The 16,722-nt window shown below is 42.0% G+C and overlaps 1 protein-coding gene across 1 annotated transcript; it reads right to left on the bottom strand.

Moving 5' to 3' along the window:
* Positions 1 to 832: 832 nt before the first annotated feature.
* On the bottom strand, positions 833 to 15,801 carry DLK1 (delta like non-canonical Notch ligand 1). The gene is made up of 5 exons (XM_060755275.2): positions 15,381 to 15,801; positions 8,516 to 8,579; positions 5,736 to 5,866; positions 4,496 to 4,640; positions 833 to 1,978 (listed from the first exon to the last, which is right to left on the bottom strand). Exons 1-5 carry the CDS (start codon positions 15,433 to 15,435, stop codon positions 1,279 to 1,281), a joined length of 1,095 nt encoding a protein of 364 aa, XP_060611258.2. The 5' UTR covers positions 15,436 to 15,801; the 3' UTR covers positions 833 to 1,278.
* Between the last annotated feature and the right edge of the window lie 921 nt (positions 15,802 to 16,722).

Below are 16,722 nucleotides of genomic sequence, written 5' to 3'. Positions count from 1 at the left end.
AGAAAGTAATTGGGTCTTGGATAGACAATATTCATAAAATTAAACATTTGAGCATCAAAGAAACTCAAAGGAAAATAATCTCTAAATGGTATAGAACCCCCCTCCAATTAGCACTCATAATGGGAAATATTTCAAACAAATGTTGGCACAACTGTGGGGGGATAGGTTCATTCTCCCACATGTGGTGGGATTGTAGAAAAATTTAGAACTATTATAGTAAAATAAGAAATGAAATGGAAGAAATAATAGGGAAAAATTAATGTGGGATAAAGCCAGATTCTTGTCTTGCACAATAAAGACAAAGGAAAATAACAATAATTGGACAGAAATTCTAAAATATATGACAGCCGCAATACAAACCACGATAGCCCGAGGATGGAGAGACAATACAAAATGGGATTTAGAAACTTGGTGGACCTATCTATCAGAATATATAATTAATGTTTTGATCAATCAAAGGAAAAACAAGTATATAAATAGTCAAAAAGAACAAGACTGGTTCACGAAATGGTCTGTGCTAATTGACAAAATAGACGGAGATGACAGATTTAGCATTTTGAACCAGGCTTTCCACACAGTTAAACTGATGCAATGACATCATTTAGAATTGCTGTTCCAGGGGGGTGGGGGGAATGGGGGGAGGGCGGGGGTGATGGGTGATACATAATTAAGGAATGTATATAGTGTCATTTAAGGAATATTTACCTTTGGAAAAATGTATACTGAAAAAAGTTCTGTATGGCAAAAGTTTGTTAATTGTTGGGATGTATCAAATAAAATTATTAAAAAATAAAAAAAAATAAAGGATCACAAAAACTCCTACAAATTCATGTAGCCCTTAACCATTGCTGTTTATTAAAAATAAGCACTGGAAATCACCAAGAAGTATAACAATTGCCAACATGCTACAAAGTACAATGAAAACAGTTGTTTTATTAACAAAGGCCCATCTGATTTCTTTTATTAAAAGCAAAATAAGTTGCGATCTTGTATGCGTCTTTTCAGAACTATGATTCAGTGGGACATACTCCAAGGAAAGTGAATAAAATTTTACACCCCAAAACTTCATAGGTTTACACATTACAATTTTTTAAAAAACTGTCTGGGGTATGAAAATGTCTCTGAGTGACATAAATACAGCACACTTCTCTATTGTCACTGGGTGCCAAATACAGTTATGAGTACAAATGAAAAGCCATTCACCTGTAGGACTAGCTTGTATTCATCTCTAGCTATAAGACCGAAAATAGAAAGATAGGATGGTAGTATAGTTCTTATTCATTCCTCAGTTTGATCTGGAAAGATGATCTTCACTGAGAGATTCTCACCTTCATTTGCTTTCAGAAAGCCATCTCTCTCCTTGCGGACTAGTTGGCTATACTTGGCATTGGCCAGCCACCTTTCAAATTTGGAAAAAAAGATAATCCCGGTTGTGCCTAGCACAACAAGACACGTCAGCAAGCCCAGAACCATAAAACAGATTACTTGGTTCTTATTGAGAAAAGGCTGACGGTTTTCAATTGTCTCTTTGATGGTCAAGACTTCCCGTTCTTGGGTGTGAACAGGTTTGTGGTGAACTCTCATATGGGAATGATGATTTAGCTTATGTTTAGCCTCCCCATTCAGACTTTTGTTTCTGTCAGCAGAAGCACAGGTAACACCAACAAAATGGGGTTTGCAGCGACACTCAAAACCTCTGCTGGGGTGCACACGACAAATCCCACCATTTTGACAGGGTTTGCTAGCACAGGCCGACACGTGGCTGCTGCACAAAGCCCCACTGTATCCTATGGGGCAATGGCAGTGGAAGCCTCTGCCGATATCTGTACACGTGCCCCCATTTTCACATGGATTTGGCTCACAGTCATCAATATCAATTTCACAAAAATTTCCAGTAAACCCAGGAAGGCACAGGCAGGAAGCATGAGGTGCAGACCCATCATCATCCACACAGGTTCCTCCATGTTGACACGGTGAACTGCAATTCAAAACAAGCAGAAAATGCAATCCTGTTAATACATTGGAAACAATGACTAAGATCCTACAGCAAAGCATGTGGAGTATAACACTCCATACAAAATGGGACCTTGGAGTCTTAGTAGACTATAAGATGAACATGAATCAATAGTGTGATGTGGCATCTAAAAAAGCCAATGCAATTGTAGGCTACATCAATACCATAGGAGTATAGGATCAAGATCAAAGGAAGTATTAGTATCATTCTTTTCAGACCTCACTTTGAATACTAGATTCCCATTCTGGGCACCACACTTAAAGAAAGACAAGCTGACACACGTCCAGAGAAGAGCAACAAAATCATAAAAGGGCTGGAAACCATGCCCAGTGAAAAATGACTTATGGATCTGGGTATGTTTAGGCTGGAGATGAGAAGGTTGAGAGGAAACAAAATAGCCATGTTTAGATGTTTGAAAGGATATCATATTGAAGATACAGCAACCTTGTTTCCTGCAGATCCAGAGACTAGGACATAAAACAGTGGTTCAAACTGCAAGAAAAGATATTCCACTTAAACATTAGGAAGAACTTCCTGATGGTAAGAGCTGTTTTGACAGTGGAATATGCTGCTTTGGAGTGTGGTAAAGTCTCATTCTCTGGAGATTTTTAAACAGAGGTTGGATGGCTTCCTGTCAGGAGCAATGTTATTGAATGTTCCTGCATGGTAGGGGGTTGGATTGGATAGTCATTGTGGTCTCTTTCAACTTTATAATTCTATGAAGCTTCATGCAGCGTTGAAGGCCCAACAACACTGCCAGATGTGAACACTAAATGCGGGGAGAAAAAGGTAGAAGTGCCCAGCAATCTTAGTAGTCAATCAAGAGAAATTAGGTTGTTCTCCAGGAGGGAGTGAAAAAGACCTCATTTCTTGTTTCCTAGCTGCAGAGCCACAGTCAGGGGTGGAGATGCTCCTGGGTCTCTCCTTTTCACTCAACTCACAGGCAGCCATAGCAGCACTTTCACGATGTGATCTCTATCTTGTGTGTTTCTGTGGTGGTCAGTGGATGCTATGCAAGGAGCCAGTGAAAAGTTCCTTCCACCATGTCAAAAACAGACATATGCATGCATAGCCTCATATAACAAGTCATAGGTCACCAACATGATTCTAGCCTCCATTTTTCCTTCAGGTTTTCTGACTAATCCTATTCCTCTGTCACACCTAGGAGTTCCTAAGGATGCCTATATAAATTCTAAGAAGTCATAATGCTATTGAACATGGAAATATTATATCTTTTTCCCCCCTTCAGCTCCCAGAATCCACAAAGGGATGGAGCCACCAAGACACCAAGAAGATATGCAAGTCACCAGCACATTTGAATCAAGGAATCTAGCAGAAGGCCCAGAATTTCCAGAACAGCTTTGAAGAGTTTGGTTAGCCTGATTTGCATTGGTCTACAATGCCTTCCCAACGAGTGAAGGATATTTCAACCAGTCCTCCTAGCAGCAGTCATGTGGGCTTGTGAACCATATAGATCCCCACTGGCTATTAAAAATCTCCAAGGGTGTTCTCTTCAATCTGAACAGCCTGCTTGAAAGTGAACAAACAAAATTCCCACCTTCCTCAAAAGGAAGGGAACAGTGCGTATTTTTCTGTCAAAAAATATGAGGAGCAAGGTGATCAAATTCCATCAAAACTCATCCTTTTTTAATGCTATTGGTATTGATTCCAAAGCTAGTAATTGAACTTAGGTATGTATATGGAATTTTGTACTTACTTCATTTTCCCATCCTATTTCTGTTAAAGTTTGGGGTCATAGCTTTTGACTAATCTGTTATTGCTATGAAGGTGACTACTGGAAAAGTTCTTTAGGCCTCAGGGTCATGACTCCCAACTGAGCTCTAAAACCAGATGCAAGCTGGGCTGGGAACAAACAAGACTGGAACAGCAGACTATGAAGTGATGAGATAACACACGTTTTTGTGGTAACAACTGGATTCACCCACCATTTTGCAGGTGAACAAGTATTTTTGTTATATGTTTCTGTGTGGCAGGTGGTTGGCCTCGATGCCTTTGGTGGTCTCTTTCAATTTTATGATTCTAGGGCAGGCATCTATAGAGACAAATGTGGCTGCCAAGGTAACAATGTCTCGTGTGTCCTGGTGGCTCCATGAAGGCTGTGTTCGCCACTGTCACAGCCAACTCAGCCACCCCTCGCCCATTCCCCCCCCTTTTTTTTTCCTAAAAGAGAAAAGAGAAACCACCTCTTAGAAGCCTCTAAGAACTTTGATTCTCCTTCTACAAAAAGATGCAAGCCTTCTTGCACCTTTTAAAAATGTGGAAATGTCAGCTTCTCAAAATATTAGAAGTGGATTTACAGCTATTTCAACTTTTAATTTATTTTTTTTACTTGGGCATTGAACCAAGACATGTCCCAGGGGTAGAAACGTGGCCCTCGGTTTTCAAAATATCAAAATCCTTGCTGTAAATATTAGCTTAACAATGCAATAACAACAATTGACAAGCATTACCAATATTTACCCATTAACTATGCAGGGTCCCTTTTTCACATGGCAGCTTTTCCCTGTATATCCTTCAGCACACAAACAAATGTAGCCACCATTGCCTGTCTCGACGCATGTGCTTGAGTTATTTGTACATGGTTTCGAAGCACAGGGGTGAACATCTGTAATAACAATAAGAAACAAACAAAGAAATGTTTTCCTTATGCTCCAGGGCAATTTGTGTGGTATATTTATTTACTTAAATTTATGAAAAACGCATGAGTTGAGCTTATACTAATTCAGAGCAGTGATCCATCCAGCACAGGGTTGAGCAATTTCTGTCTGTCCAGATGATGCTGATTGTGTGTCTGATACACCCTTGAACTACAGCCAGCAATGACAGATTGTTGGAGTTGGAGTTGAACATCTCAAAGACCACAAGTTGAATGTCTTCAGTCCAAAGATTGGAATGATGACAACTTGAATAACATCTTTCAGGATCCCCTATCCAACATGTTGCAGCCATGTTGAACTGGGAATGCAGAAAACAATGGCCCCATCTACATTGCCATATAACGCAGTGGATTTAATTATTTGTGGATTGCTGTATTTACCAATGCCAGTTTCTCTCTAGGCATTCATAGGGCCTCCAACATGCTTCTATGGCCAACTTCAAGTCTTCCAGAATTGCATTGGAGAAGTGTTTTGTCAGATTAAAAAAATAATTTATATCCACAGTTTTTACTTATCACAGTGACTTTGCACCCCTAACATCTGCAAAAGTAGAAGGGCTACATACTGTAGTTGTATATAGTCAGTCTTCCACTTCTACTGGAGAGATAAAGACCTCAGTAAAAGTGACAAACCGCAAATATAAAAATGGCTATTTTTCTTTAGCCATGAGAACATTTTTCTAGGAATCTCTAGGTCCTCCAGTACAATTATATGGTCAGATATCACCAGAGGTCAGTGAACACAGAATCACACTGGAGGACCTTGAGGTTACTGGAAAGATGTTTCTAGTGGAAGCAGACCATAGAGAAGCACGGGAGAACCTGAAAGATTCCTAAGAGAATATTTTAATCAAATCTGTGAATAATCAAACCTGCAAAAGTTATATCCTCAAACATGGAGGATCAACTGCTGGTGGAAGGAAAAAGGAAGGAAACTATTGAAATCACTGCACATCTTCATCACCAGAGGGAGCTACAATAGTCTTGATCTGACATCTTCAGCACTTCCCGCTCGCTGGGTGAGAAAGGAAACTTTTTGCAAACCTGTATCACAGTGGCTGCCAATCCACCCTTCTTCACACATGCACTGCCATGCTTTGACACAGGTCCCATGCAAACAACCAGGGAACGGGATACATTGATCACACAGAGGGCCTTGCCAACCAGATCGACATCTTGAAAGAGAGAGAAAAAGCAATTTGCAAAACAGGCTAAGATCTCTTTTGTAAATATATTGAGGACTTTAGAAAATCACAGTAAATACACTATTTCTTAACAGAATATCTTTTAAAAAGTGGGTGGGGAAACGGACTTCATTAAAGGTGGCTCTAAAACATTGAAACAGCTGTTGAAAAGGAGTAAACCCAACAATGAAATACTGATAGAAATAAAAGAAAACCATGTTCCAGTGTCACTCTATAGAGAGAAATGCCAGGATTGCTTTACATTAGTTTAGGTTCTTTGCATATTGTAAGCAGTTGGTTTTTACAATATGTATCAGTAACAAAGATATCAAAGTAATTTTGAAACCAGGCCACAGGAAATCACCCAGAGGGCCACAGCCTGCCAACCTCTGCCCATGTTAAATGTGCACACAAGTGGGCAATTGGTTCCCAATTTCTAGCGTGCACTCTGGTAGATTGGTATTGCCGTTAGTTTCTCTCCAGCACCAAATCAATATATGGCTTTTAATTAGGCCTTGTCACCTAATTTACTTTACAAATGGTCATGTTTTTGGCTTTAACCATTCTGACCTTTTAAACTGTTTCAGCTTGTTAAAATTTCAAATATGTCAGTTGAAATTATTATATTATACTTTGAAACTAGTGAATGTTTTTTGCTTTGTTTTAGTTATATAACCAGAATACGATCTGACAATACAGTTTTTGTTACAATAAAGGCTTCCGTTATTTAATCAACCCATATGTAAAATCATCTTCCTCTTGGGATGTAAATATTTTAATAAAAACATACATGAGAAATAAGCCCTCCCCTGATCCATAATTGCGATTGTTCCAGTGAAATACTATGTGGTACAGCTGGATCAAGGACAAAGATTCCAAACAAACAAAATGGGAACACAAAATTTCCACCCCCCTCTTGCCAGTAAGCATGGCTGCAACAAGGAATTTAATAGAGGTGTTGCTTTTGATTGTTGCAGTTTTTTCCCTTTCCATATAGAATCATAGAGTTGGAAGAGACCTCGTGGGCTATCCAGTCCAACCCCCTGCCAAGAGCAGGGCAATTGCGTTCAAAGAATCCCCCAACAGATGGCCATCCAGCCTATGTTTAAAAGCCTCTATAGAAGGAGCCTCCATCATACTTCGGGGCAGAGAGTTCTACTGCTGAACAGCTCTCACAGTCAGAAAGTTCTTCCTCATGTTCAGGTGGAATCTCCTTTCTTGTAGTTTGAAGCCATTGCTCTGTGCTCTAGTCTCCAAGGGCAGCAGAAAACTAGCATGCTCCCTCCTCCCTATGACTTCCCCTCACATATTTATACATGGCTATCATGTCTCCTCTCAGTCTTCCCTTCTGCAGGCTAAACATGCCCAGTTCTTTAAGCCTCATAGGGCTTGTTCTCCAGACCCTTGATCATTTTAGTTGCCCTCCTCTGGACACATTCCAGCTTGTCAATATCTCTCTTCAATTGTGGTGCCCAGAATTGGACACAATATTCCAGGTGTGGTCTAACCAAGGCAGAATAGAGGGGTAGCATTACTTCCCTGGATCTAAACAGTAAACTCCTATTGATGCAGGCCAAAATCCCATTGGCTTTTTTGCTGCAGCATCACATTGTTGGCTCATTTTTAATTTGTTGTCCACAAGGACTCCAAGATCTGTTCTGCTGTCGAGCCACGCATCCCACATTCTGTATCTTTGCATTTCGTTTTTTCTGCCTAAGTGGAGTATCTTGCATTTGTCACTGTTAAACTTCATTTTGTTAGTTTTGGTCCATCTCTCTAATCTGTTCAGATCGTTTTGAATTCTGCTCCTGTCTTCTGGAGTATTGGCTATCCCTCCCAATTTGGTGTTGTCTGCAAACTTGAGGATCATACCTTCTAACCTTTCATCTACGTCATTAATAAAGATGTCGAACAGGACCGGGCCCAGGACGGAACCCTGCTGATGGCACTCCGCTCATCACTTCTTTCCAGGATGAAGAGGAAGCATTGGTGTGTACCCTCTGGGTTCATTCATTTGACCATTTGACCATTACAGATCTACCTAACCATAGTTTTGCCTAGGCGACATTTGACTAGTTTGACTAGTTTGTATGATCAGAAGCTAATGGATCTCTTTCAACCAGTCCAGCTACTGGTTCCTACAGTAGGTGGGATGGCAGTTACATAGGTTTACGGTAAGACTACATAGTCTTACTAAATGCAAACCAGTTATGGAGCTGTAACTCTAGGTTACGAATCTGAAACTGCAATACTGAATATCAGTTGATTTTTTAAACACAAAAATAACAGGGTCAAATCAAATCCACTGGCAGGACCTTTGTCTTGCCACTGGATAAGCACAATGATATACAACACTTTCTTGTTTCATTATGGTGGGAAACCTTTCATCTCATGTTTTATCCTGACAGAATACTTTATCTTCTGTTGCTAGTTTTTTTTAAAAAGAAAATGTCTCTTGCCAAAACTATAATAAATCAAGTGTGGATAAAATTATCACAGCGTTCTTCTGATTAAAATATTTATCACTACACCACATTTTCCAGACAAATTACGCTTGTGCCCTTGGTTGTTGGAATTGAAGTAAAAATGCAAATCCTATTACAACTGAAGGAATAGCTAAAATGCTGTTGGTTAACTCACCTGCATTCATTTGGAACTTCACAAAACCCATTCACTGGATGGCAACCAGGTTTGCAATCAGTTCCTAAACAATAAGACATATAAGGTTAATGTCCTTATTGTATTTTAGAATGAATCCCTGTATCAACAGAACTGATGTACAGTAAATAGTTTCACTTATCCATGGTTTCACTAATTCTTTTAGGGCCTTTTGTACAAGCTACACCCACTTTTCAATACCTTCATTATTCATCCCATTAAAAATAACAGAGCTCTCCATTCTCTGTGATTTCGTGTATTTATTTTATTTATCATATCAGGAGCCAACCAAGGGTACAGTTGCAAGGCATTTGAAAAAAACACACACAAAGACATTATACTAAATGTACTTTGACTAGTAGCTGGCCACTTGGAGTGCCTCTGGTGTTGCCACAAGAAAGCACATTGTGCATGTGACAGGGCTCAGACTGCATTGTAATAGGTGGTCTGTGGTTTGCTCATCTCCACACTCGCATGTCATGGACTCCACTTTGTAGCCCCATTTCTTAAGATTGACTCTGCCTCTCGTGGTGCCAGAACGCAGTCTGCTCAGCACCTTCCAAGTCATTCAGTCTTCTGTATGCCCAGGAGGGAGTCTCATTTGGTATCAGCCATGGCTTTTGGTTCCGGGTTTTCACCTGCCACTTTTGGACTCTTACTTGCTGAGGTGTTCCTGCAAGTATCTCTGTAGATCTTAGAAAACTATTTCTTGATTTAAGGTGTTGGCATTCTGGTTGATATCTGAACATAGGATGAGCCAGATTTCATGTATGAATGCATCGATATGGGGGCTGTGCTTTATTCCCATTCTAAATTGTCATCTTACTAAATATAGTGCAACTTATACTCTTGTGTAAACACACACAGGATTGTGGTCTAATGTTGGCATGATATCTATACATTGATTTGACTTTAAGTCAGATCAAAAATAGCAGGGGGCTGAAAGAATGTGATCTGCCCAAGATCATCCAGTGGGTCTCCTTGGCTGAGCAGGGATTTGAACCCTGACCTCCTAAAATCCTAGATTAATATTCAAGTTACATCATCATGCCTAAATAGAGTTAACCCATTGAATCAATGGGATTTATATAAATGTCAACTCACCCTATCACAGTTGACTCAAGGAATTCAGCCTAGCTGGGAATAACCAAGGGGATTCAGGACAACATATAACATTTATACACAGCATGGATTCAAAGAGAAACAATTGTGGGAGTTTGAGGGAAAGGCTCAATTGATCCACCAATTATGTCTCCAATTACATTTTATTTCTTACCCACCTCTCCCAAAGTACAATATAGAATTAAAATGCAATATATAATGAAAAATATACAAAACCATTTAAAACACATAAATTTAAAACACTTAAACAGAAGATTCAAATGCAAACCATTACACATTAAAATCCATATTTATTAAAATTTTGATTCAAAATTAATAGTTTAAAATAGATTGGGCAGGCCTGCTGGAAGAGAGAGGTCTTTAATGCATTTTCAAATTTGCACAGTATATTTAATAGCAGGCTTTTCCACAATCCAGTCTGGTGTTGAGTTCTGGATTGTTTACGTATACGTTCCCAAGAGGACCTAAATGTATGGGGCAGATTGGAAAGAAGAGAGATCCCACAGTCAACCTTGACCCAAACCATGTAGGACTTTAAAGATATAACTTTGCTTGAAAACGAAGGGCCCTTCCACACAGCCATATAACCCAGAGTATCAAGTCGGATAATCCACAGTATCTGCTTTGAACTGGGTTATCTGAGTCCACACTGTCATATAATCCAGTTCAAAGCAGATAATGTGTATTTTATACAGCTGTGTGGAAGGGGCCTAACTGGCAACCAGTGGAGTGACATTCATATTTATTTATTTATTTATTTATTTTATTCCGGTTGCTTCTACCCCGCCCTTCTCACCCCATATGGGACTCAGGGCGGCTTACAAAAGCAAGGCACAATTTGATGCCCGCATTACATAACAGCAAAGGACAATAACAACAGTTAACAAACAGCAGTTTTAGCAGTAACAATTAACAGGAAGCAATAATTATTAACGGCAAAACAACCATAAAACCAATAAAACCAATAAAAGCACTAAAATCAATACAAACCTCATTGATGGTCAGCGTTTCACAGACTCATAGTTTAAGTTCCAATTTCCACAAATTGTCGGTCCTATCCATCTGGTTTCCGTATCTAATTGTCAGGGTGCCCAAAGGCCTGGTCCCACAACCACGTCTTTACCTTCCTCCTGAAGGCAAGGAGGGATGTTGATGCCCTGATTTTCCCCGGGAGTGAGTTCCACAGGTGGGGGGCCACCACTGAGAAGGCCCTGCTCCTCGTCCCCACCAGCCTCACTTGTGATAGCGGTGGGGTCGAGAGCAGGGCCTCCCCAGATGATCTCAGATTCCGGGGTGGGACGTAGATGGAGATACGTTCGGACAGATACGCTGGACCGGAACCGTAAAGGGTTTTGTAGGTCAGAACTTACAAAATATTGGTGTAATATTGGTGTGATGTCCTCTCTCCTGGGTGCACCTGTAACCAATCTGGCTGACATATTTTGAATTCCTTGGAGTTTCCAAACTACATATAGAGATAGCATAATACATAGCACATTGCAGAAATCATAGAGTGAAAAGAGATCATAAGAGCTATCCAGTCCAACCCCCTGCCATGCAGGAACAAACAATAAAAGCACCCCTGAAAGATGGCCATTCAGCCTCTGCTTAAAAACCTCCAGAGAAGGAGACTCCACCAGAGAAGGAAACTCCACTCTGAGGCAGCATATTCCACTGTCAAACAGCTCTTACCAACAAGAGGTTCTTCCTAATGTTTAGGGAAAATCACTTTTCCTGCTATTAGAATTCATTGCTCATTGTGTCCTAGTCTCTAGAGAAGCAGAAAATAAGCTTACCTCCTTGTCACTGTGAAAACCTTTCAAGTATTTAAACATGGCTATCATGTTCTTCTCGGTCATTTCTTCTGCAGGCTATACATGCACAGCTCTTTTAGTCACTTGGCTTCCAAACCTTTGATCATTAGGGCCGCCCTTCTCTGGACACATTCTAGCTCAGGCATGGGCAAACTTTCTAACTTCGGGACTGCATGGTGGTCCGGAGTGGGGTGGGTGAGCTGGGAGGGAGGGGGTTCTTCCCAAGTCCCTTCCCTGCCCTTTCCTCCCCTTCCTTGTCTCTTTCGGAGGCAGAAAGTGAAGGAAAGACAGGAAGGGTTAGCCTTCTTCAGGACGGGAGAGAAAAAGTGTATCCATTAAACCTCGTATTGCCAACTCCTGATATATAATCCTAGAATTGGAAGAGACCACCAAAGGCCATCTAGTCCAACTCCTTACCATGCAAGAAGGCACAATCAAAGCACTCCCGATAGAAAGACTCTGCAGAAAAGCCTCCAGAGAAGGAGACTCCATCACACTCCAAGGCCGCCAATGCCACTCTCCAGGAAGTTCTTCCTAATCTTTTCAGCTGAATCTCTTTCCCTGCCATTTGAACTCATTGAACCCCTTGTGCCCTGGTCTCTAGAGCAGAAGAGTCAGTCTTCCCCCTCCTCAATGGGACACCCTTTTAAATTTTGAAACATGATTCTCATGTTTCCTCTCTAGTTTCTCTTCTCCTTGCTAAACATTGCTAAAAGGACACATTATTCCATTATACCTACCAAATACATTGGCTGCCTTTAGGGAGTAGGTACCTTGACTTAGTGGTAGGCCATTCTTTGTTGCCTCAGGCAGGAAAATGCCTTGAAGGGAGGATGCAAGGAATGTTTTTTCATAATTGGAGGATGAAAGGTCCCTAAAAAAAGGTTTACAAGTCTCCTGGCAAAGCTTTTGTTTTCTTCTGTTCAAAAATAATGCTGAGGTTGGGAGAAACTTTATCAGGTATTTCACAGCTGTGACCTGTTTTGCTGTCCTAGGCATGTCTACTCCAAAATAAGTCCCTTTGGGTTCACAACAGGATATCTTCTCTTAAGTGTGTCTACTCGAACTGCAATCTTGAGCTTGTATACGTTAATATAGCATATTTTGGATTCAGACCCCACTACAAATTAATACTAATTAAAGTTTTTTTTCTCTAAAAGAAACAGCAGGGAATACTGAACCAGGATTTATGGCAGATCTACAATCAGTTCCATTGTGTATGTACATTACACCACTAATGCTTATATAGGCTGAGCATTCTTTACCTGGAATTCTAAATCCAGAATTGTCCATATGGATTAATGAAACAGTAGTACCTTTGTTTCTGATGGTTCAATGTCCGCAAACTTCATCTAATACACAAAATCATGACAAATGATGACTATCAAATTACCTTCCAGCTGTGGGAATAAGGTGTGCATGAGCCATAATAAATGAGTTTTGTGTTTAGGCCTTGGTGCCATTTCCAACATATCTCTTTATGTATTTGCAAATATTTAGAAAGCTGTAAAAAAAAGTGAAATTGAAATCACACCTATTCCCAAGCATTTTGGGTAAGGGATTCTCACCTTGGCCTGACCTTCTTTGAGATCCAGCCCTCTAGTCAATTCGAAGAAAGTGAAGGTGCATTAATTAAGGTAGTTAATTAATTCCCCATACCTTGGGAAGTCAGAGTTGGCCATGGTCGTCCACACTCTGGTTATATCCCAAATAACTACTACAATGCACTCTACTTGGAGTTGCCCTTGAAGACTGTTTGGAAGTTTCAAGTAGTCCAACGGGTGGCAACCAGATTGCTCACCTGAGTGGCATGTACACAACCCGCCTGTTGCGTCATATCCACTAGCTGCCAGTCTGCTACTGAGCACAATTCAAAATGCTAGATTTTGCTTATAAAGCCCCAAACACTTCTGGCCCAGCTTAACTGTCCAAACATATCTTCCACTATGAATCATCTCAAAGTTTAAAATTGTTTGGGGAGGCCCTGCTCTCAGTCCCGCCTTCTTTGCAGGGATGAGAGACAGGGCCTTCTCAGTGGTGGCCCCTCAGCTGTGGAATTCCCTACCCAGGAACATTAGATCAGCCCCCTCCCCCCTGACGTTCCGTAAAAGAGTAATAACATGGCTCTTTGAGCAAGCCTTTGCAGAACCTATGCAATATACAAATACAGAATTATGTGCAAGGACTATTGGAACGGCCCAAATTACGATTATGAATATCGTGGTTTAACAGACATGATATTGGTTTAAATGTTTTGATGTATTTTATAATCCTATTTTAATTGTTTATTTTAATTTTACATTGTTTTTATTGGCATTGAATAGCTGCCTATGTTGTAAAGTCTCCTTGAGTCCCCTCCTGGGTTGAGAAAGGCGTGGTAGAAATGTCTTAAATAAATAAATAGTTTGATGGCACTTTAATTGCCCTGTTTCAATACTATGGAACCCTTGTATTTGTAGTTTAGTTACGAACCTACTCTCTTTGGCATAGGAAGCTGAAGACCTCATAAAGCTACAGCTCCTATGATTTCATAGCACAGAATAATCACAGTTAAAGCAGTGTCAAACTCAGTTAATTTTACACTATTCAGGCCTGGGCAAACTTGGGCCCTCCAGGTGTTTTGGACTTCAACTCCCACCATTCCTAACAGCCTCAGGCCCTTTCCTTTCCCCCCTCAGCCACTTAAGCAGCTGAGGGGGAAAAGGAAGGGGCCTGAGGCTGTTAGGAATGGTGGGAGTAGAAGTCCAAAACACCTGGAGGGCCCAAGTTTGCCCAGGCCTGGAACAGATGCATCTTAAGTCTCCATGAACTCTATAGGGGCTTCTCATTGCACAGACAGGGTTCTGATATTCCCAACACACTTCCTAGTACAAAAGATCAATTCCACTTTCCCAGAAACAGAAAACAATAATAGAATCACAGAATCGGAGAGCTGGAAGGGAACTCCAAGGGGTGATCTAGTCCAGCCCCCCCGCTTTGGAGAGACCAAACGCCCTCCTGACAAATGCCCAGGACTAAGAAGATGTGATGCAGCGGCAAAAAAACAAAACAAAGCAAATAAAAAACCAAAAGCCAATGGGATTTTGGCCTGCATCAATAGTGGTCTAGTGTCTAGATCCAGGGAAGTCATGCTACCCCTCTATTCTGCCTTGGTTAGACCACACCTGGAATACTGTGTCCAGTTCTGGGCACCACAATTGAAGAGAGATATTGACAAGCTGGGATGTGTCCAGAGGAGGGCGACTAAAATGATCAAGGGTCTGGAGAACAAGCCCTATGAGGCACAGCTTAAAGAGCTGGGCATGTTTAGCCTGAAGGAGAGAAAGCTGAGAGGAGACATGATAGCCATGTATAAATATGTGAGAGGAAGTCACAGGGAGGAGCGAGCAAGCTTATTTTCTGCTGCCCTGGCTTCAAACTACAAGAAAGGAGATTCCACCTGAACATTAGGAAGAACTTCCTAATGTTCAGCAGTGGAACTCTCTGCCGCGGAGTGTGATGGAGGCTCCTTCTTTGGAAGCTTTTAAACAGCGGCTGGGTGGCCATCTGTCGGGGGCGCTTTGAATGCCATTTTCCTGCTTCTTGGCAGAATGGGGTTGGACTGGATGGCCCATGAGGTCTCTTCCAACTCTAGGATTCTATAAGAGATGGAGACCCGGCTTTGGTAGGGAGGACTGACAGGGTAGAAATCTCCGAGGATGGATGCCTTACTCCCGAGGAGGCTGGGTTGGCGTTGGAAAGGCTGCCCCCTCCCTCGAGCCGGGCTCCTCTTGGAGGGAGTGCAAAGCCAAAAAGGGCACTGGCTGCAAAGGCATAGAAAACGGGGAGTGGGAGAGAAGGAGCTGAAGAAGACAAAGCTGGGAAGCGATGTGTGCGAGGAAGACACGAGGAGAGGGAGAGAGAGGTCTTACCTTGGGCGAGAGGGAGGCAAGCGAGGAGGAAGCACAGCCCGCACCAGAAAGGCATCCCTTCGCCGGGGGGCGGGCAAGGGGCTCATGCCCCGCTCCACGAGTCCAGGGCAGGCGAGGCAGGCGCGGATCCGACGGCGCTCTTTCTTTCCCCGGGAGCCCGACCGAATGCGGCTCGGCTTGCCGTCTGCTCGCAAGGCTCTGGATCGCGCGTCGATCTCGCCTCGCCTTCGGGATCTGAGAAGAGAAAGGGAAGAGGGAGGGATGCCTTGTCCTCCCCCCTCCCAAGGCTCCTTCCTCTCCTGGTCAAGAGAAAACCGAGGGTGTCTTGAATCTCCGCTTTCTTCTGCAGAGCAGGGACCACCAAAGCCCTCCCGAACCTCCCGCATTCTATTAGAGGAGGAGGAGGAGAGTAGGAAGGAAGGAAGGAAAGGATGCATTCTCACGTTCACGCCCCCCACTTGCGGGCATTTCTACTGGGGAAACCAGGAATTTCCTGGTTTGGAAGTGCGACCCTTTTGGAGATTAATTGGCATTCATACTATAATCATAACCTTGTTAGAGATGGGAACCTTTTTGTAAAGTATGATCCTCCTTGGAGTCCTCATGGACAAGAAGTTAAACATGAGCCAACAATGTGATGTGGCAGCAAAAAAAGCCAGTTGAATTTTAGCCTGCATCAATGACTTAAGCATTGACTAATGCTTAAGTCAATTATTATTTTTTATTATTTACATCACTTTTATCCCGCCCATATCAGCCCGAAGGCTGATGGAGCCCCCGGTGGTGCAGTGGGTTACACCCCTGTGCCGGCAGGACTGAAGACCGACAAGTCGCAGAGAGGCGGATGAGCTCCCTCTATCAGCTCCAGCTCCTCATGCGGGGACATGAGAGAAGCCTCCCACAAGGATGATAAAAACATCAAATCATCCGGGTGTCCCCTGGGCAATGTCCTTGTAGACGGCCAATTCTCTCACACCAGAAGCGACTTGCAGTTTCTCAGGTCGCTCCTGACATGACAAAAAAAAAAAAAAAAGCCCGAAGATGACTCAGGGTGGCGTACAAATCAACACAATTAGATGCCATATAAAAATACAGACATCAGTTAAAAGCAAAAAAATCACATTACAATACCTTTAAAAACCGTAAAAGCAATAACAATAAAAATTATAAAAACAATGTCTTCTTGTTCAATCCTCAACCCTTCCGTCATCTTAGCCATTCCTAGTTCATATTCCAATTTGAGTTTATCTGGTCATGCCGAAGTTCCAAACACTTGCTCAAAGAGCCATGTGCTGTCGCATGTTGGGCCTGTGCATCAGACTGTAGACAGGACATAAATGCT

This window comes from Anolis sagrei, chromosome 1 (genome assembly GCF_037176765.1).
Source record: "Anolis sagrei isolate rAnoSag1 chromosome 1, rAnoSag1.mat, whole genome shotgun sequence".
Classification (NCBI taxonomy): domain Eukaryota; kingdom Metazoa; phylum Chordata; class Lepidosauria; order Squamata; family Dactyloidae; genus Anolis; species Anolis sagrei.
Note: the sequence above shows the minus strand (reverse complement) of the source record. Positions and strands in the feature narration are given on the sequence as shown.